Genomic DNA, 23985 nt, shown 5'->3' on the forward strand with positions numbered 1-23985 from the left:
AACAGTTTTTTTGGTGGAAGTGTGCCAGCTGCAGGAGGTTTTTGCTGGGTTTGCTGATTTGCACACTTAATGATGTAGAGAGACACCTGGGATGGAGCTGGGAATGGAGAGGAAGCTGCCTCCTGCTCTGGAGAGCTGTCTGCCCAGATCTGGAAGGACAGGTAGGAGAGAAGGCAGCAGGAAAAATCCTGTTCTTCCCATTTTATTTCGACCGAGAGCTTTCTTCTTCTCCTTTAGAGCTGTCAGCACCTGGTCATTAGGATTAATGAACGTGCACAGAAACATTGGGTTTCCATCACTGCTGTTTTCTTGCAAAGAAGAAAAGGGGGGAAGTATTCTTTCAGCTCCTGCTGATACTATCAGATGTGTGCTGATCCCTTATTTTTTTCACCCAGAATTTAATCCTGCCTAGCTCAAGGTTAACAGCTAAGCCAGAATCACAGCTCGCTGCAGAAGATTTGGAGCTTCCTGGCTCCCAGATGGTGTTCGAGGCATTGGAATGTGCAGCATTTCTAAACAAGTTGCTTTTAATGCAGCTCACTCAGTGTTTCACTGCAGTCCTCATTCTTCTGTATTTAAACCTCAAATCTGTGGCAGATTTGATAGTGGCTCCATGGGAGGAAGGGCTGGGCTGTAAGTGGTGGATGCTCCATCCCTGGAAGCTTCCAAGGCTAGGTGGGACAGGTCTTGGAGCAACTTGGGATAGTGGGAGGCATCCCTGTCCCAGCAGGGTTTGGAACAAGATGATTTTTAAGGTCCCTCCCGAAATGTTCCGGGATTTGATGAAGTTTGCAAGCACTCAGCCTGACCTTCCTTTCACTTAAAAGCAGTGAGTCACAAACTGGATTTTGCTCCACATTTCTGTTTTCCTATGCTTTTTGTAAGGCACGATTCCTCAGGAATTTGGGTTTTAAATAACCAGCAGCACTGCCCTGTGCCAGCAGTGATCCAAGCAGAGCTCTGCTATCCAGCTTCTCCCCTGGCCCGCGCCAATCCCGACTTGTCCCGTTTCCTGGAATTGTCTCGTGGTTTTAAGATGGGAACAAATATATTCAGGGAGGACTACAATGGGACCAGTAACCTCCTCCAGCCCACGGTGCCGGACACTGGTTTAGTCATTATCCCGAGGGGAAGGACGTGGGCTCTGACCCACCCAGGCTGTCCGGTCCTCCTGCCACGTTCGTGCCTCTGTGTCCCTGCTGAGCTCCCCTTCATCACCCAGTGTGATCCATGGATGTGGCCATCAAGTGTCCCCTTAGCTGTAAATGTGGTTATTTTATACCAGCATCTTCAGCGAGAGGGGGAAAGTGGAGTATTTGTGCCGTGTTAAGCAATAGGAGCTGCGCCGGGGAGGTTCAGGTTGGACATTGGGAGGAATTTTCTCCTAGAAAGAATGATTAAATATTGGAATGGGCTGCCCAAGGACGTGGTGGTGTCACTGTCCCCGGAGGGTTTTAAGGAAAGGCTGGATGTGGCACTCAGTGCCATAGTTTAGTTGATAAGGAAGTGTTTAGCCACAAGTTGGACTTTATGATCTCGGGTCTTTTCCAAACGAATTCATCCTATGATTCTGCTTTGGGGGCTGCCAGCCCACACTGGACCTCCGTTTTTGGGAGGCCACCCTGCCCTGAAACCTATTTCTCCGGGGTGCTGTGAGTGTGGAGGGGGATTGTGTTCCCCAAGCCTTCTCCTTCCAGCAGAGCCAGCCCTGCACCCTCTCTAAAGCGCTCCCTGACCCATAAATGTGGTTATTGTGTACCGATAGTCATTACTTTATAATTTTTGTCCCTGGATTTTGCGGGATCTCTAGCCCTGAAACCAGTTCCTCCCGGTCTCTGGGAGCACTGAGGAAGAACCCCAAGCGTCCTCCTTCCATCAGAGCCAACCCCGGACCCTCTCTTATAAGGCGTTCCCTGACCCACAATTGTGGTTACTTCGTAACGACGGACTATTTCTTTGTATTATTTCACCCAGTTTTTTTTTTGTGGGGGAACCCCTGGGCGCTGTGACACTGAGGGGGCTCCCGCGGCGCCCACCCAACGCAGCCCCGCCTCAGGGGCCGAGCCCGCCTCGCTCCTCAGCGGCGCCGGCTCGGGCTGCGGGGAGCCGCGCCACGGCGGGGAGGGCAGGGAAGGGAAGAGAAGGAGGGAAGAGGGAGGGAAGGAGGGGACGGGCCGCGCCGCGTCCCCCCCGCCCTCAGCGCGGCCGCGCCTCGGGGCCGCGCGCGGCCGCCGGTTCCGCCTCCTCCGCCGCCTCCCCGCGGCCGCCGCCGCCATGTTGGATGGTGCGTGTGGGTGTCAAGCGCAGCCCGCGGCCGCCGGGCACCGGGACACCGGGACACCGCGCCCGCCCCGCGCCCGCAGGTCAGCGCGGCTCCCGCGGGCTGCGGGACGGGGCTGCTGGGTGAGGGGAAGGGGCGGGCGGCCCCCCGCAGCCTCGCCGTTCCCCCCTCGGCGGGGCGCGGGGTGGGCGCGGGAAGGGCCCCCCGGGGGTCCCCGCGGGGAGGGCGCGGGGCCGCGGCGGCCTTTTGTTGCCGCCGGTGGGCGGCTGGGCGGGCGGCGGCGGGGATGGGTTCGGCCCCCGCGGCTCCAGGTTCGGGCCTGGCTCCCGATGGGCCTCCGGGGCTGCGGGGGATGGCGGGGCCTGCGGGCTCGGGGGGCTCCCGGCGGCGGCGCTGGGGCGGGGGGCTCCGGTCCGCCCCGTCCGACCCCCGCCCCGGCGTCGTTCACCTCCATCGTGGCGGGGCCGCCGTTTATTTTGTTGTATTTTCAGTGATAGCGTTGTTTGAGAGATGTGTATTAATGGTTTTAATAATTTTTAAGGGTGTTTTATAAAGGGGGCTTGGGTTAGATGGTCTCTAGAGAGCCCTTTCAACCCAAATAATTCTGTGATTTTCTGTAGTTCCGTGATATTCTCTCTCTCTCTCTCTTTCTATATATTTACACTGATGCATACTTTATATATATATATTTAAATTTTTTTACCTGCAGTACCTGTGATGCTACAGATTAGGGTTGGGTAGTCAGCGAGCTGTATTACATTATTGCTGTAAAACGTATTGAAACAGTAATTATCACAGGCTGCCCACAATGGAAGTCCCCTATTTTAAAGCCGTTAGGCTTTAATGTAAATGTTAAAATATTCATGTTAAAGATTTAAAGCTCTAAGGCTTTTAAACTGGTAGCGTTTGGTCTCAGTTTTATGGGTGTGTAATGCTTCCCCCTCCCCCTTCTCGAGTACGATATCGACACTGATCTGAAAAGCCAAGTGAGATTTTAAATTTACAGCAGTTGCACATATTTCTTGTTCTCATCTACTAAGAAATTAACCTGAATTATCTACATGCTCATCCATTTTCAACAGGAGGCCTAAAAGACTTGTTAGGATTGTGGAGCTGTTGCAGATGTTATGGGCTATAGAGTCCGACTTGAGGAGTTCAAAATGCAAATCAGGCCACGGGATTAAGTTTTATTATTCTCCCCACTGAAATGTGTGTTTTATGGTAATACAGAACTCTTGCATAATTCCGGTGTGTTGCTGTGTTTCGTGAGACACAAGGTCATAAGAAATTGTATTGTTGGGGTGTGAAATGTGGGACGAATAGTTTTTTTAGAATTAGAAATAGAAATGTATTGTAATGGCATCTTTAGCAAAATGCAGCCTGTTTAGGAGTCACTTCTAAATATGTTTGTCTTGGCTGATTCTCACATGTTATTTTTGAACAAAGTCAAGTCTAGAATTTCACTGGGAAGAATCAAAACTTTAGATAAATTTTCCTTTATAAGCTCGAAGTAATGGTAAACTAACTGGACAGAATTTCAGAGATAATCTTACCCATATTAAATATTTACCTGTGTTATCAAAAATTATCGAGCACAAATGATCCGTGTGTGTGCATTCCTGAAGGCGAATTCTGATAAGGCCAAGCTGACTGTGGGTCACATTTGAGGAAGTTTGACTTGGGGGTGCCCATTGTAACTTCCTTGATTCCGTGAAGTAACCTGTGTCACAACAGTTCTCTGACACAGCAGCTTGACTTTTACAGCTGCTGAGGAATGAGGATTGTTGTCAGCCTTTGAGAAATGCAGTGTAATCCTCACAGGATCTCGGAATCCCGGAATGGGTTGAGTTGGAAGGGACCTCAACGCTCATCCAGTCCCGCCCCTGCTATGGCAGGGACACCTTCAACTATCTCAGGTTTTTCCAAGCCCCATCCAGCCTGGCCTTGGACACTCCCAGGGATCCAGGGGCAGCCACAGCTTCTCTGGGAACCTGTCCCAGTGCCTCCCCATCCTCACAGGGAAGACTTCCTCCCCAGTATCCCATCCAACGCTGCTCTTGGCAGTAGGAAGCCATTCCCCCTTGGCCTGTCACTCCAAGCCCTTGTAAGTAAATAGCTTCTCTCCATCTTTCTCCATGTCTCCATGGACTTGTCTCCTGAGAAAAAGTAGTTGACTTGTTGCCTAGGTAGAAGCTGAGCAGTGGTGGGTAATATCTGGGCTAAAAAAGAGCAGTTTATGAGTTACCTGGTGGTTGTGGAAGGACCACAGGAGAGATCCCTGAGTGTCAGGTGGCCTGGCTGGTGATGTTTGTGTTGGTTTTCACTTCCATTATTCCTACAGTCACTTTTAATGGAGAGTTCACAAACGTCTGATGTCCAGTGTAATGCAGGCAGCAGAAATTAATTCAGCTTGCACTGACCACATCATTATTTACATAACTGGTTAATCATGCTAGTTTTGTTCCAGCTGTCAGCCATTTGATTGCTTTAAAACTTGGAGCTTTTAAGGAGCCTCAAATCTTGGATCGCTGCTGGGAAATGCCAAAGGCCTAATTTGTTACTTCATAAAAATGCTGATAGTCTCTCCTGATACAGAAATCGGGGTTTTGTTTCTGTGGTTGGTTTTTTTTTTTTTCCTTTAGAGAGAGAGAGAAATCATTAAATGATAATCAGTTTAGGGGAAATACATTAAAGAGTAGTTATGATGTTCCTGATCTTGCTTTTCTTAGGTCTCGTACGTAGGATGGGGAAATGACTCTGGCTTTTGCTTGGTGTAGAAGAGTGTAAGTTACTCCAATGTCTTTCTTTAATGACTGGTACTCAGGAAGCAACTTCCCAGTGTTGCAGGGCCATATTTGCAGAGCGCTAAAGTGTCCCTTGGGATGTTGCTAATAGAAAATGAAATGTGCCTGCTTTGTAGGAACGCCTGTAATGTTCTTTTCCCACTTTGCCTGGCTCTGATCTGTGCAGGGGAAATATCGAAACGTACCAGTATCCTGCTGGCTTGAGTGCTTCAAAGAACAGCAGGTTTTTGTGTGTTTCAGTAGCCTGGCTGCTCATTAAGAAGGCAGGAGACTCCATGGAGGAGAACAACATGGATTGCTGTCCTCTGGAATAAAACCTGCTGGGGCTGATTGTAGGTCTGCTCCAGGTTTGGTACAGACTGGGCTGTGCTGAGTAACAGACCCTAAAAAGTCTGAGTTAATCAGTTTAGCTGGTTGTTACAGGACTGCTTTTCTGTTCTGCATGGAGAAAGAATTCAGAATGGTTGAATGTGAGAGTGAATTCAGAGACTCTGGGCTTCAGTGTGGATCTAGAATTCAGTGGCTGATGGGCTGAGCCTCTCAGTAAGTGATGCAGCAGGTAGAAAGCTACAGGAAAACTGGTATTCTTTATTTATCATTTCACAAATAACAGCTTTGTCTCTGGTTTCCAAATTTGGGGTTTGCTTGATTTTATGATGCTGCTCCAGACCATTGATGAAGGTGAAGTAATTGGGTCAGAAGGTTCTGTGGTTTTCTTTAGGTAATCAGAGAGAGATTTAGGCAGAGTTAAAGCAGAGTAACTTAAGTTACCAAGGTTGAGTTCTATGTGAATATCTAATACTGGAGTTTGTATGAGTGATGATACTAATTAGAAAATCAGCATAGAATACTTCGTGTTTGTTAGTTGCACTGGCACTGGAGGTGTCTACAGAATTCAGTTTGTAATTCACTATTGTGCCTTTTTATATGGAAACATAACTTTGAGTTATTACGCTAGCGAGATGCTTTTCTTCTGTACAGATAATTTTCAGCTCATTTTTCTGGTATTGTTACAAAAATTGAACTTGAATTGATCTCAGCGCCAATACCCTGCGTTGCATTAATTGTTAATAGCGTGTCTCTGGTTCCTGTCACCCAGGGCTGTTAACATAAATGCCTCTAACTGGTGCCTGGAGCTTGTGTTCAAGGTCAGGCCGGGGCTGTTCCCGCCTCCTGTGCCTTGGCTTGCAAAATCCAGCTCCGTGCAGGTGGGGAAGCGGGAGCTCAGGCTGGGACAGGTCCCCACTGGCAGTGTGAGTGCAGCTGCCTCTGCTCTGGGACTGGGTGAAACCAGTCCCAGCCCAGGCCTGGATGCAGCTCTGCCTTGGAGGCTCCCCTTGCCTGAGTTTTATGGTGGAGCTGGCTGGGGGAAGATTGGAGGGACTCAGCCTCACTCTTGTCTTGTTGTCGTGATCCATGCAAATTGTTTTCAAGGCATAGTTTTCCTTCCACCATCAGGAGTGGAGCTCCCTGAGCTGCCTCGAGTAATTAGCTGAAATATGTGTATGAGACCTCTGCTGTTTCCTTCCACCCTGCTCCTGCTCCTGCCTCTCCTCCCAGAGCTGTTTTAGCCACGTTGTCTGCAGTGCCTGAGCCTTTCACGCTGCCATATAATAAATCCTAAATGGTCGTGAGCTCCAGGAGAGTTTGGAGGGTGACCCAGGCAGGAGAAGGCCTCTGTGCTGCTTCTGCAGGCTTGGGACAGACCTGGCTCTTTAAAGATTTTTTGTTTCTCAGAATGCAGCACTCAGTGAACAATACTTGTACAGATTAAGTAATAAATTTTTTTTTTTTTTTTAAAGTTCAAAGCTGGTTATTAGTTTAAAACCATGGCAGACACCTTAGTTAGAGATATTTTATGTTCACCCTACCAGACAGAAATCTGAAGACTCCCTTGCCTTGTTTGCTTTTCAGTGTTAGAGGAGTTATGGCCAGTTTGGGGGGCTGTAGTTTTAGAGCTTATTACTTAAAATACATGATGGAGTCTGGGGGGTGATGGCTGAAATTCAGCAGCCAGACACTGACTGAATCTCTCCCCAGTATAACCTCATAGAGACTTCCCTGCCCTTCTGGAGATGTCACTTACATAATGTGATGGCTTCTAAAATCAACCTGGGAGTTTTCATTATTTAAAAGCAGAAACCCAGGCAGAGCAAGCTCTCTACTTCTTTTTGTTGGGTTTGAGTTTTGCCATAAAGAAATGCTACAACACACGTTGTATCCCTGCTAGGGAAAAACACCAGCACGGGTGACAGGGTACTAATGATGTCTGGGATGTTCTTTTACATTTTTATCTTTATTCTCCCAAATCATATTAATTTCTAGACTTAACATCAATTTAGTCGTTTCTGAACCTTTGCAAGGGCAATGGTCTTTTCAGAGCTTTGCTAGAACAAAGACATTTTAAGAATCTTAATAGAGAATCGTATAATCTTATTACAACTGCTCCTGTTTAAATCACTTCCTTGTACTTAAATAACAATCTGTCACCAGCTATTTCTTGATTGTAGTTTTTGTCAGTTGTAATTTATCCTCCTCCCTGGGTTGGTTGTACTTTTTTCCCCCCGATTGTGCAACTTTTAGGTTGGCAAAGCTCCTTCTTTTCTCACACAGTTCTTCTGAGTCCACTGGGAGTAATCGCATGAGTAAATTGCTCACTGGTGTAAGAGCTGTGCAGTGCACGAGTAAAACCTTTGTGGGACAAACCCCCAACTGAAACAACTGATACAGAGAGTTCTGATATTCCTCAGGGAGAGACCAGACAAAGTATTTTTAAAGGTAACTTCCTCCCCTGAGATGGCAGCACAAAAGAATCCTTCAAACACGTTTCCCTCTAGGTAGGAATTCTGTTCCCAGCAGGTTCCTCGGGTGTGCTGCTGTCGGGGTGAGCAGACCCCAAGCATCCACCTCAGTTCTGTCATTCTCATTTTTATTTATTTCTTTCTTTTTAGTGATGAGGATTTCTTCAGCCAAATCTGTTGACCCAATTGCTGCTGAAGCTGCTTTTCTACTGACTTTCAGCTCTGTTTGGACAGGGATGAGGCTTGTGACAACAGCAGTAAGGCAGAGATGTTTGCTCTAACCTATGAAATCAGCCAGAATTGAAGATCATTAATTAATCCTTATCTGCAGAGCTGTTTTAACACGCCTGTTCTGTGGTGGATGGTCAGGCACAGTGTGCTCTGCCACATGGTGCACGTAAAGGAAAGCACTGCAACTGTTATTTGGAAAACAGAACTTGAATATTTTTAATTATTCGCTTTATTGATCAGAGAAACACCCTCCCATTTTGTGCCGTTGCTGGTTTGTGACTGGTAATGTCTGGTTAGAGGCTCCTGATCAGGCATTAACCCTCAATATTCAGATCTAAGGAAGATCTGGTGCTTCTTTAAAATGCCCCTGCCCAGGTATTTAATTATTTGATGAAGACCTCTTTCTCTAATGCCCACTGGAAAGCATAAACTCCCCTCTGTTGTATTATCTAATGAAATATTTACCTTCTGAGCCCATCCTGCCTTATTGCAGGGGTTTGATTGCTTCTTGCAGTGTTCTGCTGCTTGCAGTGATTTTTTTTTTCTAAGGATGGAATGCTTATTACCTATGAGAAGTGTTACTATATTTTGCTGCTGTTGTTGAGCAGAGTTCATGAAGTTAAACTTTGTCTACCAATTTAGAAGAGTTTCTCAGAAAGTCAAGATAATGCCTCCATTGGAGTGTTTTTAGATAAGCAGCATAGGTGATAGTGACTACATTTCTTAGGAGTATGCAAATGCAGATCAGAAATCAATATTTAATACTGTAATTTTTGAGAATCTTTTCAATTTATGTGTATTTTTAAGGCAGGAATTTCTATCTGCTGCTCAGAGGAACAGCTCACACCAGGCTGTGATTATGCAGCCCATGGTTTTTCATACTTTTTCAGCAAAGCAGCTGCTTTTTGAAGATTTTATTGGTACTTGGGTGACTCCTCTGAAAGATATTTATATGTTTACTGGTTCTCTTGGGAAGCTTTAATAAGGAAGTAAAATACAGGAATGCTTATAATTGCTTTGACTTGGCTTTCAGAATTCCTGTAGAGAAGCTGAAGTATAAAACTCGAGTACAGCAAAATCACTTTTAAACTGGTCTGTTGCAGAGAAGCACTGAGGTAAATCATCAGAGGATTTTTAGTCTGCAAAACTGCTTAAGTGTTGTGTTTAAAATTTACAAATCGCTGACCCCTTTGTGAGCCAGACTGAAATGTCTGGCTCTTTTTTACGTTTGACTACCTAGTGAATAATCTCCTTTTGCCTGGCCTGCTGCTTTAAACACACTGAGTGCTGCAATTGCCATGTTGGTGTCTGTCTGCCAACCAACAGTGTCTGTGTATATTTAATTTCATCCTAATATGACCATAGGATGCCTCCAGGAGTATTTACATCGGCTTCAAAAGCCAGGACGTGTTGTGTGGCTGGAGATTTGGAATTTTGGGGGAGTGCTCTGCGTGATGGGAGCTCCGCTGAAATGTTGAGGAGTGAAGAACAGCAGGGGAGTTTTGTAGCTTGTCTTTATTATTCTGTTTTTAATTTGCTTTATGAGGGAGGGGTCTGTTCTGCAGGAGATGGTCTGGATCAAGCAAAGCATGAGCACATCTTTGCCTCTGGAGGGGTGAGGGATCTGTTAATCTGGGGCTGACTGGGATCCCTGTTTTTTTAGGGCTGTTTGCTTTCAGGTGTGAGTGCAGGAAACACGCTCCAACATCCTGAATGCAGGAACACTTTTGTTCTCTATGCTCTGTGCAAAATTGTGTCTGGATGCCTTGGCTTCCAGCCAGGCTTTTAATCTTTTTTTTGTGTCAGCTTGGATAGTATATATAATACTATACTGCCTTTTCCTGTCCCTGAAAATGCTGATTTTTAGTTTTATTTTAAGAAGGGTTTTCTTTTTCTTTCTCAGAAGAAAAATAAACTTAAAAGGATGAGAAAAGTCTGTTTTGTTTTGGTTTTAGCTTTTTTTTTTTTTTTTTTAGTTTCTTCTTGTAGTTTATGCTCGATAGAAAGGCCTGAAATGTGCTGTCAAAGCTTTGTCTCTTGTCTCACAAATTCAAAATTTAGAAAGGGAGCAGGGCAAGGTGGGGAGGTGTCTCAAGGCAGTTGGAGTGAGAGAAGGGGAGAGTTAAAAACATGTTCAGAGACTTAAAAACCATTAAACGTGTGAAACAGATGTGCCTGAAGATGCCACAAGGCTTATTCTTCCATCCAGCTTTACCAGTCTTTTGTCAAAACTGCTACTTTAACTATTTCAATAAAGTACGGTGACTTTGGCATTCTCTCCCTTCATGGGAAAGCAGAGAAGTAAAAGAGAATTAAGCCCCGCCTGCCGATTCCATGCTAAACACATGCAAATCAGAGCCCCCTCCCTCCAGATGCCTCTTCTCTCCTTCTGGGTTTCATTGTTTTGATGAAAGCCGTTCTAATGCCAACTCCCAGCCCAGAGGGCAGGTGAGAGGAATTAAAAAAATCCCAGATTCCAGCTCGGTGATTAACATATCTTCTGGAGCTTGTAATGTCATCCTTGCGCACAAAACAGCACCAAACAAAAGTCGCAGCAGCTTCACAGGGCAGAGGTTTGTCAGAAAGGCAAACATCAAAGTGGAGAGAAAAGAGGAGTTTATTTAAAATATAGCAGAAAGACTTAAAGCATTCGTGCTCACCTATGAGAGCTATTAAAAATTAAAAAAAAAAAAGCCTTTGAAGGCAAGCATTAAAGATTTAATAGTATTAATTGAATTAAGCCGTGGGAGTCGAGGTTATGTAGACACATGTGTGAGTCTGTGTTGTGAGACATCATCTGTGTTAAGGCAGCAGAGGTGCTGAGAGCTGGATTGGCTGTACCTGCTTTGTGAGGGCTACCTTAACAAAACCCCATTTATTCGTGGGGTTAATTAAAGATACCATTAGAACTGAGAGTGTAAACGCAAGGAAGGGATTTAGAGAGATGGGAAACTGCACAGCCCACCAGCCTTGGCATCCCTGGGCAAGGCAAAGCAGGCAGAGTAGTTTCCAATCTACATTTAAAGATAATTTTGTTTATATCATTAAGGCTGATGTATTTTTTTTTTTCAAGAATAGATTCCTTTTCCTTTGTTGTGAGAACAGTAACTTAATACTTGTGTACTCCAGCCACAGGTATGGGCTTTTTTTTTTGGCAGCTAAACTTCTGTGTTGCTTGATAATTACTTTCTTTTAAAACTGGCTGATTTGGTAGCTTTTAGCTTTTCTTATGCATAGACCTTTCACTGGTAGGAAAACTTCTTGTGCTGGAGGAATAAGTTTGTCCCTCCATAGCTCTGTAAATAGACACAAAAATAAAATCACAGTTCGGGGTCATTGCAGTAACCTGGTGTTGAGGGGGTTTTGTTGTTGTGGTGTTTTTGTTTTGTTTTGTGTGGTTTTTTTTTTCCTTTGCAAATTGAATACTCTATTTAAGGCTTGACATATTTGCATTGTACATTAAAAAGCAGGGAAAAACGCAATCCTTGTCTAATTTATAGAAGGAAAGAGAAAGCTCCTTGCAAGCCTGCAGGTGGCTTGGCAAAGGAGGGACATATCCAGGGGGAGCAGCTCCAGGCAGGATTCGATGGCTGTGGGAATCCTGGTGTGGAGAGGCACCACCAGCCCCATCCAGAGGGATAACAGAGCTGAGGGAGATCTCAATACATTCATTTTTCCTTCTTCAGGGAGGTGGCTGCTGGCAGTGTGGGCAGGGAGCGTTGTGTGAGCCCTTCCTGCTGCAGATGTAGTTACCAAATGATTCAGCACGATGCCGTGCCCACGGACTGGAGCAATATTGATGAATTCATTACTGCTCTCTGATGGATGTTAATGGGCTAGAATTTCTTCTGTGCATTTGGACTAGGTGGAAAGCTCTTAAAAAAAATAGAGAGAGAGAGAAAATGGAGTGGGTGAGTTTCAAACCCATTTTCGTGTGCTGCTTCTAAATCTAACCAGAGAGTGTTTTTAATGACTTGCACGAAAACAATGGTCAAAACAATAATCACCAGGCAGCTCTGGGAGGGACGGGGAGGAGCAGTGCTACACAAGGGATTTATTGCATTTTATTTAATATATCCCAAGCCACAATCAGCTGCTTTGGAAACAGAGGTAGGTATTGCCTTTTCCCTGTGGGTTCCCTCGGAGATACCTGGAGTCCCAAGGACACAATCCTTGGTATCAAAGCTAAGGGGGTAGAAGATGTTCTTTGCAAGAACTGACTGGAAGAAAATGACCTTTAATGAAGGAACAGGCACAGATGCTTTTGAGTAACAAGTCTTTGTCATCCTCTTTGAAACGAACAAGCTGCCTCCCACTCAAATAATTTTCCGTCTAAATATCCAGAATAGATAAAAGAGTAGGTAGAATTTTACTGCTGGAGGGTGGATTCAGAAAACTTGAGGAATTGTTATGCTGACAGCTGAAAATTTCTGAATATCTGCATAGGAGAATGTGGGATTCACTGATGTTTTCAAACCAGATTTTTTTTTCCTAATTCCACAAAAATCAACAAAGTAATAATCAAATAATAACAAATATTTTCATTGTTGAACAAGGATGTCTTTTTGGTGCATGAATGAAGGAATTGGAAAGTTTAAAGCAGCAAAATGAGGCAAAATCCTTATATCAAATGTCCTGATATTTTTAAAAAAATCTTTGAGTGATTCACTTCCATCAAAGCTAAACTTAAAAATATAGCTCAGAATCAGGAACTGGGGCACCACAGAAGTTGACCAAAGCGAATTATTTTTATATTATTCAGTATTCTTGAGTTCTATTTCCTGCCAGCCAGAATCCAGGGTAAATCCAAGTTTGCTGGATTCCAGGGACATCTCCCCTGGAATTTCTCCTGCCAAGGTGATGGTGCTGGACACGTTAGACAGGTCTGATAGGAAGAGGGAGAAGAGGTGGGTTGGTTTGGGAAGGATTTTGGAAACTCTGGTGTGTACAGTATGAAAAGACAGGAGATAGGGAGGAGTCAGAGGGAAAGATGAACATTCAGTGTTGCAGGACAGAGCTAAAATCAGGGTGGGACAAGGGCAGGGCTAAGGTTTTATGAAATTTGGTAATTTGGAGAGTGAAGGACCAAATTTCCTCCTTCTTCGTGACTGTCTTCAAGATGGAATTGCTGTGTCACTAGGCAGGAAAAGGAGATTTCCCAGATCCCCCATTTGCAGTCCTTGCACAGTCACCTGCTGAACCAAGTCCCAAATCTAAACCATCAACTTCACCTCCAGTTTGAGCTTCCCAGGTGCAGCTTTGCCTGGTGAGCTGTAACTGGAGCCTGCTGTTGAAATGAGTGCTCCCCTTATTTGGGGTGTTCTTTCAAGTAATTGGAGTGACCTTGGCATGAATTGGTTGGGTGATGTGATCTGTGAGCAGCCCCAGCGCTGGATCAGGTCACTGGAGCGTTCCACCTGCGGATCTGGTGTAAGGCAGAGTGGAGCTGGCAGGAGCTGGGACAATCCCATCCTCAGTTCTCCTCTGAGCCTCACTGCTGACAGCAAATCCTGCTCTGGAGCTCTGGGCTTTGGCCAGAATGCACAGGGAGGATTTTGGGATGTGTTTCCTACTTTGCAGTCTTAAAACAATTTATTCACAAAACCCCAGAATGGGTTGGGTTGGAAGGGACCTTAAAGCTCATCCAGTTGCACCCTCTGCCGTGGCAGGGACACCTTCCACTGTCCCAGGCTCCAAACCCCATCCATCCTGGCCTGGAACACTTTCAAGCATCCAGGGGCAGCCACAGCTTCTCTGGGAATCTGTGCCAGGGCCTCCCTGCCCTCACAGGGAAGGATTTTCTCCTCGAGTCCAATCTCAAGAGCAGCCAGCTCGTGTACCTGAATTTCTGAGGTTTAAAGCAATCTGATGTCGTTCCCTGCTCTGATAGTTGAATTAAGACATTGTGTTGACTTTTCAAGATGATTGTGCAAAATCTGGTGGCTGTTAGGGAAGGCACTTGAAATTTTATACCATGAATGGACATTGATGAATGTAAGAAGGATATTGAATCAATCTCTGTTTTCTTTGCAGGCTTGTAGTTTGTGTTGGCAGGCAGCACGCTTAATTAAAATGGAAGAAATAATGTTTGGATATATGGACAGGTATTTCTTGGCATCTTGTGCTTCTTGAACGATCCTTTTTCTTAGATATCCGTGTCATAAAATAAAAGTATTAATGCTTCAGCTTCTACCAGTAGTAACATGGAGAGTTACACTCTTTTTTCCCCCCTAATCTTTGTCATAGTGAGTGTTTGCCTCTGGCCTTCTGTGTGTATAATGTGGTTTCATGTCTGGGGTGTGTAGGAGGATGGGAGAAACTGCACTTGGTGACATCAGCTTCATATTAATAAAAGTGCAAAATCAATTTAGTTAATGAAATCACCAGGTCATTTTAAGTAGCAAGTATCTTCCAAAAACACATTCCCAAAATATGGAGTCTGATACATGAGCGCACATTTAGATGAATATGAATTTGAAAAATTGCAATTCTGTAGGAAAACACTGGGGCTTAAAGAAGAGAGCTGACATTTTGTGGTCTTGTGTTTTCTGCAGTTCTTCCTGTGTTTAGGCTGATCTGTGAGGGCCTGAGCAGGTGCTTTTTACCCCATAACAGCCTAAGTGACAAGACTGGACTTTTCTAATTAGTAATAGATTCAAAGCACTTCCTCTGGCAAGAATATTGGCCATCCTCTTCCCTTCCAAAAAAAAAATATGAAGAAAGTATCTCCCTGCCCTTAATTCAGTTGAAAATACAATTCAAGTATTCTGAATTGTAAGCTGAATTTATTTCAGATTGTTACCTTTCAGTCAAGGCACACATTGGGTGATCTTTTTTCCTACTCATTTTGTGAGAAGACAGACAAAATGCTTTTGTTGGAACAGGTAATCCGCAGGGAACAAATTCCTTTGGGGAGGTATTTTCACTGCTCTGTTGGATTAATTTGCATTTGGCATTTCTGGTTCAGTGGCCTGACCTCACACTGGTCTGTAATTCTGCAATATTCTGATATTCACTGCGCACCTGCTGCATGAAGAATAAGCTGAGATGTGCCCACGGTGCAGGTGGCACTGTGGGTGACACTTGACCTGGCCCTAGAAGGAGGAATGTGTTATTTTTAAAGAGCTGTTGTCAAAGCTCGTAATCCTAAAATTAGATCCCGGTGCAGGTCGGATTTGGGTCGTGAGTGGTGATCTGCAGGTCTGGCAGAGCTTTCCCCTTTCCCAGCCCTTCACAGCACATTTACAGCCACCCTGTCAGGAATTCCACCTGCAAAGGCCAGTGGGGCTGGGGGTGACAAAGCCCCACAAAGGCTGATGGAGCTGGGGGTGACAAAGCCCCACAAAGGCTGATGGAGCTGGGGGTGACAAAGCCCCACAAAGGCTGATGGAGCTGGGGGTGACAAAGCCCCACAAAGGCTGATGGGGCTGAGGGTGACAAAGCCCCAGCACCTGAGGCTTGACAAGTCCCAAGAGGGTGTGACCAGGTGGTGCTGCTGTGTGAGGCAGGTTAGAGATTTGCTCCTCAGTCCCCTTGTCATACACTCTGAGAAATGAGCTCCCCATGGGACTCAAATCCTAGGAATTTCAGGAGACAAGGAGTAAGAAAAGGTGGTATGGAGAAAACAGAACCAGATTTGTGTCCGTAAATCTCTTCTACAGCTAAAAGTCTGCTCAAGCAGGAGCTACTTTCCCTCAGTGAGGCTGAGACAGGACTGTAAAACCAGTGCAGAACCAAACCTTGGCACTCATGAATATGCATAAATTTGAAGGAGAATTATCTTTCAGCATTAACTCTTTAAATAAAGAAATAATTTGGCCACCTGCTGTCTGTGAAAGCTGACCTTGTTCTCTCATTTGTAAAAGGGAGTGGAAAGCTTCCAAAACTTTGAATTTTGAACCATTTCCTCTCCTCAGAAATTACACTGAAGAAGACAAGCATTTAAGCTGTGAAAAATGGAAATGAAACCTTTCCTCTGGAGTTAACCCTGTTCTCCAAACCCTTTGCCAATCTGTATTTGTAACTCATTTCCTAAATAATTTTGTAGGTTGAGGAAGGGCATTGATGGGAATTTCAGGCTCTTCATTTTGCTGTTTTACTCCCATGAATTGCTGTTTTCTTTGCTGCAGAATAGCAAAAGAGAGCTAATAAGTGTTCTGCTTGTTGGCTTTTCTGTGTAGTGCCAAGTGTCTTCTCTCCTCTCTGTCCTCTCCTCCAAATGGCCACGATGCACAGATTCTCCTTTTCCTGTTTGGTTTTGGGAACAGTGTTTGGATTGCAGTTGAATATTGTATCATAGGCAGGGTAATGAGACCCTCTGGTCAGCCAGTTGTTCTCTGAGAATAATTTATGAAGAGAGAAAAAAAATCAGAGAATTAGTCAGGTTTGAAAATCTGTCTAGCAGCATGGATTTAGTGTAAGAAAAATGGCTTTTTTTTTTTTTTTCTGCATTATATTCCTGATTTTTATATGAAGGTTTCTGCTCTGATTTTTTTCTGATTTCTTAGCCGTTTGTGGAAAATGAAACATCCTAAAACACAGTGGGCTTGGATTTAGGCACATGATGAGCTATCCCAGGAAAGCCAGGATGTGAATTTAGTGCCAGGCAGTGGGAATCCTTTTTCTTTGCCATAAATAGGAGCTGACTTCTTGTTGGGGTTGGGGTTTTGTGTGCAGATGTGGTGTCAGTGTCTGTCTGTTTGGGGGAGCTTCTTCCTCAGTCAGCACCTGGCAGCCCCTTCTCTGAGGCTGATCCTTTACAGATCAGCAAGAATTCCCTGATTTATCCTGGAATACAGGTCCCTGAGCATCACCTACCTCTGACTTCCATCCTGACAGCAAGGAGAGCAGATCTCAGGGGGTGTGTGTGTATTCCCACCTGAGAGGGGAGGCAGCAAGGCAGAGATATTTTTATGCAGATTGATGTTTGCAGATTCAGATCGCAGACTGACTGAATTAATAACTATTTTCCAATCCTCGCTTTCCATGCATGTGACTTACAGTAATTGTCTAATCTAAGGATATATGTTGTCTGTAATACTGCTAATTAAAATTTTATGCAAATGTCTGGTGAACTCCTGATGTTAATGTTAATTTTCACTTTTGATATTAAAGGCTTTTCCTATATTTTCGGTGCATGCTTAGCTGGGCTATGCAGATATTTACCTTCAGGCTGATATGAAGGGCATTTTATCAGTGCAGGCAAATCCTGGTTGGAGTTTTACATTCCAGAGGTGTGAATGGATTGTGCTGAAAGCCTGTCTATAGGTGGATTTGTGGGGCTGTTTTCTTTGAACTGAATTTATGAAGGACTTTGTGGCTTGGCCTTGATTTGATGTTAGTCGCAGCAAGTTAAAGATGTTTCCTCTTGCAGATTTCATTCACTGAGCTTAATCTGGTGAGGGAGAGGAGGAGTTCAGGCAAGAATGCCTTCTGTCTGCACACTGTGTGTAGGAAAGCACCAGGAGAATTAATTATTTGTGTAATGAAACTGTTGGAATAGGGAAAAGGGTGCGGGGTGTTTCCCTCCACATAACACAGGTAAGCTTCACTTTCTTGTCTGCACATCTGGGTTTTTTTTTTTGCCATGTGGAGATATCAAGATACTGCACAATCAGAGAAAATGCTTGTAGGGACCAAGAGTGAAAATGAGGAAGGCTCCCCAGGACTAAACCGTTCAACTTCCACAGAAATCTGCTCAAGCCTTTTTCCTGCTAACCAGAAACAGCTTGAATCAACTGGTCTCACTTTCTGCTTTCTTTGCAACTCTGCTGTTAAAAATGCAAACTCACATTTTTGCTGAAGTTGCAAGTGCATTGTGCTTCCTTGTGGCTTGTTGTGAGAAGTTAATTCAATGAGATCTCTGGAAAAAAAAAAATCTAAACTTTCTGCGTAAGAATTTTATTGTGTGTTAGAAACAGTTCCTCACTTCTGTGCAGTTGGAGTGTTTGGCTTTTTGATCTGTTTAATGATAAAAAGAGGTTGTTGTGATGCTGCAAGGCTTGGAATAATCCAGGAAAAGGCTTTCATTGCGTGGTGAGGGAGCAGAGTGTGGAAAGCAGGGACAGAACACTCTTGAGTGAGGGTCAGTCCCACTGCCAAGGCAGGACCTTGAATTTTGGTCCAGCTGCATTGGTGAGGGGAACACCAGTTCCATCAGGTTCCCATCTTGTCATCCTTTGGGTGTTTATTACGAGGTTTAGAATAAGTTGGTTATTATGGGTTATGAGTAGAGTAAGATGAAAACATGTCCATCAAGAAGAGGAAGAAACAAACCTTCATGTTTCTCTCATGAAAGGCCTTGGCGTTCAGGACTCGAAGATATGAAAGTGAAGAGTCACTCAGGGTTGATGGATTGATGGCCTGTTACAGAACAAGTGAAATATTTAATTTCCTGGAAGTGTAAATTGCTGGTTTCCCTTAATCCAGTGTGTTTTCTCCTGTGTTTGCTCTGGGATTGTTTTTCCAAAATACTATTCCAGACTTAGAAAAGCTTCCAGTTTGGAGTTCTTCCTTTGGTTTCTTCTCCAAAACCAAGTGCCTTCTTTCCTAGTGGGGTGTAATTGGGAGGGAATGAAGGCTCTTGGCTCTCTTTTTTTAGACCTTGATAGCTTTGTGTTGCATTTCATCAGCTCCAAAAGTGAGCCAGAGTTGGGTTGTTCTTACTTGTCTTGCAGTCTGCCATGCAGCAAAGCTTAGGAGACTTGGAATATTTCTCCTGTGCTGTTGTGTAAAAATGGCTGGATTTGGTGCAAGAGAGAGAAAAGGGAAGCAGTCTTGTCTTGTGAGGGTGGTTAATTCTTCAGGGATTTTTACATGTGAGGCATTAAAATGATTTTTCCAAAAGCTTGTGAAGTTGTAAAGTAATAAAACTTGTCTTTGACTGGGGAGATACACATAGGTGAGGCTCTTGCTCCTGTAGAGTACTTATAAGAAGATTTTGGGAAGGCCTCTCATCCCTGGCCTTGAAAGAAATAAAACTTTTGTAAGGCAAGAATGTTTTTCATAGACTTGCAATGGGTTAAAAGCCAGGAAATGGGGTTAGGAGTAAATGTTGCTTGTCACAGGGAAGAGCTCTTCCCAGCTGTGTCCTGCCAGAGATCAGTGCTCTTGCAAATATTCCCTTTTGCAGATTGGCCCGAAATAATAAGGTGTCCAAATTGAAGTGAATTAGTCAAATTTGAAATGAATCTTGAATTGAAAGAAATGATGAAAGATTGAGACCTGCTGAGGGATAAAGTAGCAGATGAAATGCACAGGGAGAAGAAATGTGCAGTAGAAGTACAACTCCCAAGAGGCACATGGAATTCTAGGAAGTATTTGATGTATGGGGAGTGCTAAGCAGTAGATGACTGTGTTGTGATACAGACTTCTGTTGCTGCCAAATCTGAAGTGCAGAGTGCTGGGGACTGTGTGTGTCCCAAGGAATGGGAGTTTAATCCGTGCATGGAAAGAACAGAAGGGGTGTGGAGATACAGAGAGGCTTCTCAGTAGCCTGAATTTCAGAAGGAGTTGGCCAGTTCCTGTAAAACCCTGAGGGACATAAAGAAGCCCAAGGTGATGTTTTCTTTCTTAGAAACCTAAAGGAGCTGTTAGTTGAATGTGTCACTGGTTGTACCTGCTGAGGGTCACACAGGGAGCTCAGGTGGCTTCCAGGGGGTTTGGGAGATGCCCAGTGTGTCCCAGATGTCCCAGTTGCTGATAATACAAGGGAATATAAGTGTTCTTTTCTTACACTCCTTCCCACAAGGATTTGTGTTTGAGGATGTCAGACTTGGTGGACTTTTCATCCAGCCGGTTTAGAAGGTTTTGTAGACCTCCTAGGTTTGATTTTTCATGTTATTCACTGCTTTTCTGGTTGACAAAGCTCAGTTTTTATAGGGAGGTTGGATTCTCCTGCTCTGGGATCTGTATAACCATCAGGATTGTGTCCATGATTCCCCTGGCACTTGGCACTGTGCTGCCTCCAGGAGCTCCTGCCTGCAGCCTGCTCCCAGTTCAGTGTGGTCTTCCAGATCCTCTGAATAACTGGTTTCAGCTTTGCTGGGAACTTGCCTTAATCCATTCTTGGCACAAATAAATGGTTTGGGCTAAATAAGATGTACCTTGTGCTTTTTCTGTTTAATTTTTATTCTTCCCTCACCTTTTACAGGTCATTAGAGAAGGATCACAGGGGCAGGTGAGCCAACAGATCTGGGTTATGTAAAATTCCAGAGGGAAGGAGCAGTCGTGGATTGTGTAGGATGAGCATTTTCAGATTCTGGTTTTGATCCACACAGAACTTAAAATGTCCCAGGAGATGCCCCTTTTTATTCCTGCTGCTGTTAGCCATCTCCTCTCCTAAATATTCTAAATACTGGAGTTCTAAATGTTGGGGACAGCACCAGGGGGATGCAGTTTACCTGAAGTTTAGTGTTGGCCTCATTCAAAGTTAATCTTCCATCATGTCATAAGAAGCTTTTATTCTGCCAGAAATCAACTTTAGTGGAAGAAGATCGAATAAAATAACTCATTAGGTGTGTTCTGTGGTAGTTAAACCTGCCCAGAAAGGTTTCTAAGGAAGGGAATTTGTCTTTATGCTAAAAAAAGCCATTACAGACCTGTGCTGACACTGAATTCTGCTTCCATTCCAAATGGCACTGTTCTAATTTGAAGAGTGATGACAATGTCAGGCTCGAAATCTGTGCTTTCCTTGTCGCCAGTGTCTCTGTGAGGGATCAGTTGATTCTTGGGAGTGTTTGGAGGAACATTATTAAAGGACATCTGGAATGGGCATCCCTGTGGACGTGGCCAGCTCAGCTCCAGAGCCCCTGCTCAGTGTTGGTGCCACTGGTGGCTCTCAGGGCTGCTCTGTGTTAATGGAATGGCCAATCTGCCAGGCTGCTCAAGTAATTTATTCCAAAGCTTAATAGGCCTCTGTTTACTTGAAACAGTGACCTTAACTAAAGAACTGACACAGCTTTCCAGCTCCACAGCTTGTCCTTGCCTTTTCTTGCCAATCATTTTGGCTTTACAATTCTATTCTCATAGAATTAAAAAATCTTCTGTGCTGTGTGAAAGACACACAGAGCAGAAAGCGTGGATTTGCTGAGTGTTGTCAAATGAACGAAGTAAATGCATTTGGGGGGAAAAAAAGTTCCTTCTAATCTGCTTATCATGAAAGGTCACCTTGAGTTGGAGTGTGTTGGGCCACAGGATCTCTGCCCTGAGACTGAGAGGGCTTTAAACTTGGCCAGGGTTTCAGAAATGGCTTGGTTGATGTTTAGGAAGTCTGCTTGTTCTCTTGGATGCAGATTCCGACTGTTAGTGGGCTGCTGAACATGGAATTTCTCATGTGGTTTCATCTGACCTCTGTAATTTCTGGAATTAAAAGTTCTGGGTAGGTTTTGCTTCAGAAACTAAGTCTCCAGGTTGGGCTTTGTTTCTGGTTTGCTTTTGAAATTTCGCTTTTGTATCAGCTGGATTGTCCTCTTGCTTTTGTTTTGCTCAGCACTTCAGGTTTTTAGTCTTAAATGTTTAATGTGACTCGTGAGGAGAACAAGTTGTTTTCAGAATCAGACGAAATTCAAGGAGATAAAAACCTAGGAAAATTCCTCCCCAGTTTGTGTGTGTCTTGCTGTCAGACCCCACTAACCTGCTCTGTTGTCTTTCCTCACTCAGGTCATGATTTTTATTTTCTCGTGTCATCCTCTTGAGGAGAGGAAATGATTGTAGTGGAACGTGTCACAGATACGCCACTGCTACGGAGCCTTCGCAGTTCAGAAACGTTCCTGGGAGAGCAAATTTAGCCCTTTGCTGTTTGTGTTCTGGAATCTGCCTCGGGGGGGAAAAAAAAGGGAAATAAAAATGACGACTTCGTCTATCAGACGGCAGATGAAGAACATTGTGAACAATTACTCAGAGGCTGAAATAAAAGTTCGGGAAGCGACCTCGAATGACCCCTGGGGTCCTTCCAGTTCGTTGATGACTGAAATTGCCGATCTGACCTACAATGTTGTGGCCTTCTCTGAAATTATGAGCATGATCTGGAAACGACTGAACGACCACGGCAAGAACTGGCGACACGTCTACAAGGCCCTCACTCTCTTAGATTACCTGATTAAAACTGGGTCCGAGAGGGTGGCCCAGCAGTGTAAAGAGAATATTTTTGCTATCCAGACGTTGAAAGATTTTCAGTACATCGATCGGGATGGGAAAGACCAGGGCATCAACGTGAGGGAGAAATCCAAGCAGCTGGTGTCCCTGCTGAAGGACGACGAGCGCCTCAAGACAGAGAGGGCCCAGGCCCTGAAGACCAAAGAACGCATGGCTCAGGTGGCCACTGGGGTGGGCAGCAACCAGATCACCTTTGGGAGAGGCTCCAGCCAGCCCAACCTGTCCACCAGCTACTCAGAGCAGGAGTATGGGAAGTCTGGAGGATCCCCAGCATCCTACCATGGCTGTAAGTACAGGCAAACACATCCCAAAGTGTCGATCCTTCTCTTTTGGGGAGCTGCTGTTGGAGGTGGGAGCGAATGGTGCCTTTGGGAGGGTGGAAATGCTGCCTGCAGGGGGGATCTGAGATCTCTGTGGATCTGCTCCGTGGTGTTGATGGCCTGGGTAAATATTTGCTTTGGAGGGGACTGTGTGTAGTGATGGAAATCGATTCCAAAAGCCCTTGTTTACTGTCAGTTCCAAAGGTAGCACTGCCAGGCTGCTCTTGTGAACTGTTCCAGTGCTTGGTGTCGTGGGGAGGGTGTGAAGGGGTTTTCCTGTTCGTTTCTGGTTTTAAAAGGAATGCTTGAAGATCTGTTTTTTTTTGTTCAGGATGGAATCATAGGATGATTTGAGTTGGGAGGGAATTTAAAGCTGATCTCATTCCCCTGCCATGCTCAGGGATGCCTTCCACTGTCCCAGGCTGCTCCAAGCCCTGCCCAACCTGGTCTTGGATTAAGAATAAATAAGAAATAGAGAATATTTCCTGAATAATTTTGCTACTTTATGCTGCTTCTATTGTACTTTGGCAACAGTGGTGCTGTTTTAATTTCCTTTATTGCTTACTCAGCAGTTCTTGGAGGAGGAGTGCTTTGAATCTCTATTTAAATATTTATATTCTCAGTATTTGGGGTGTGAGTGTCTGTACTAAATACTAAACACTGTACTTCATTCTTAAAAAAACAAGCACAGTGATGTGGGAAGAACAAATTCTTTCCACCACTTCTTGGTGGGACTCCCTGTCATGTCAGGAGGAGGCCTGATTTGGCACTAAATCCTCCTTAATGTAAGTAATGATCTGATGAAAGCTGCTTTGGCTGGAATGTCAGTGGTTGTGGTCTAATTCTGAAAGAAAATCTTTTCTTTAAATGAATGTTTAGGAGTGTGTGGAGGGCTGTGACTGAGCCAGGGTGCAGGAATCATTGAGCACCAGCTTTAAGAATCTGAAGTTTGTCATGTCCTGTGTCCCAAAGTGCTTCTTAAATCGTAAATCCATGAGTGGGGTCAGCCCTGCTGACATTTGCAGGAGGAGATAGCAGGAAAATCAAATGAGGATGGAGAAAATACCCGTTTAAAGCTCTGGAAACGAGCAGAAAAAATTATTTCCAAAAGGAAATATTTTTAGGATAGAAGGTACAAAAAATGTGAGTGAAGGTTTCCAGCTATGAGAATTTTGATCTTGGCTTTTAATTAGCAGTAGGATAAGAAATATCCTTATTTTTCTGTAACAATCACTTTTCTGTATTTATATGGTTTTTCTATAATAACTATGCTTGAGCACTGTGAATTTTTAAAGAAAAACTCCTATATTGTTACCTCAATAATAACAACATTTTTCCTTTTCAGATGTATAGATTGTTGTTGACTACAACAAAAATTCTTAATTTAGAGGTAG

The 23985-nt window shown here is 44.4% G+C and overlaps 1 protein-coding gene across 6 annotated transcripts in view; it reads left to right on the plus strand.

Moving 5' to 3' along the window:
* Positions 1-23985, plus strand: part of EPN2 (epsin 2) — a 54288-nt gene that overhangs the window by 10078 nt on the left and 20225 nt on the right. For 2 of the 6 annotated variants that reach the window (XM_066329859.1, XM_066329863.1), the window contains exons 1-2: positions 2233-2363; positions 21777-22557. In XM_066329859.1, the coding sequence (XP_066185956.1) occupies positions 21963-22557 (595 nt within the window). In that variant the 5' untranslated portion in view covers positions 2233-2363; positions 21777-21962. Of the gene's footprint in view, positions 1-2232; positions 2364-9150; positions 9233-21776; positions 22558-23985 lie in introns of those variants that run through there. The other 4 variants (XM_066329860.1, XM_066329864.1, XM_066329862.1 and 1 more) reach the window with 4 other exon arrangements.

This window comes from Sylvia atricapilla, chromosome 15 (assembly GCF_009819655.1).
Source record: "Sylvia atricapilla isolate bSylAtr1 chromosome 15, bSylAtr1.pri, whole genome shotgun sequence".
In the NCBI taxonomy this organism is placed as follows: domain Eukaryota; kingdom Metazoa; phylum Chordata; class Aves; order Passeriformes; family Sylviidae; genus Sylvia; species Sylvia atricapilla.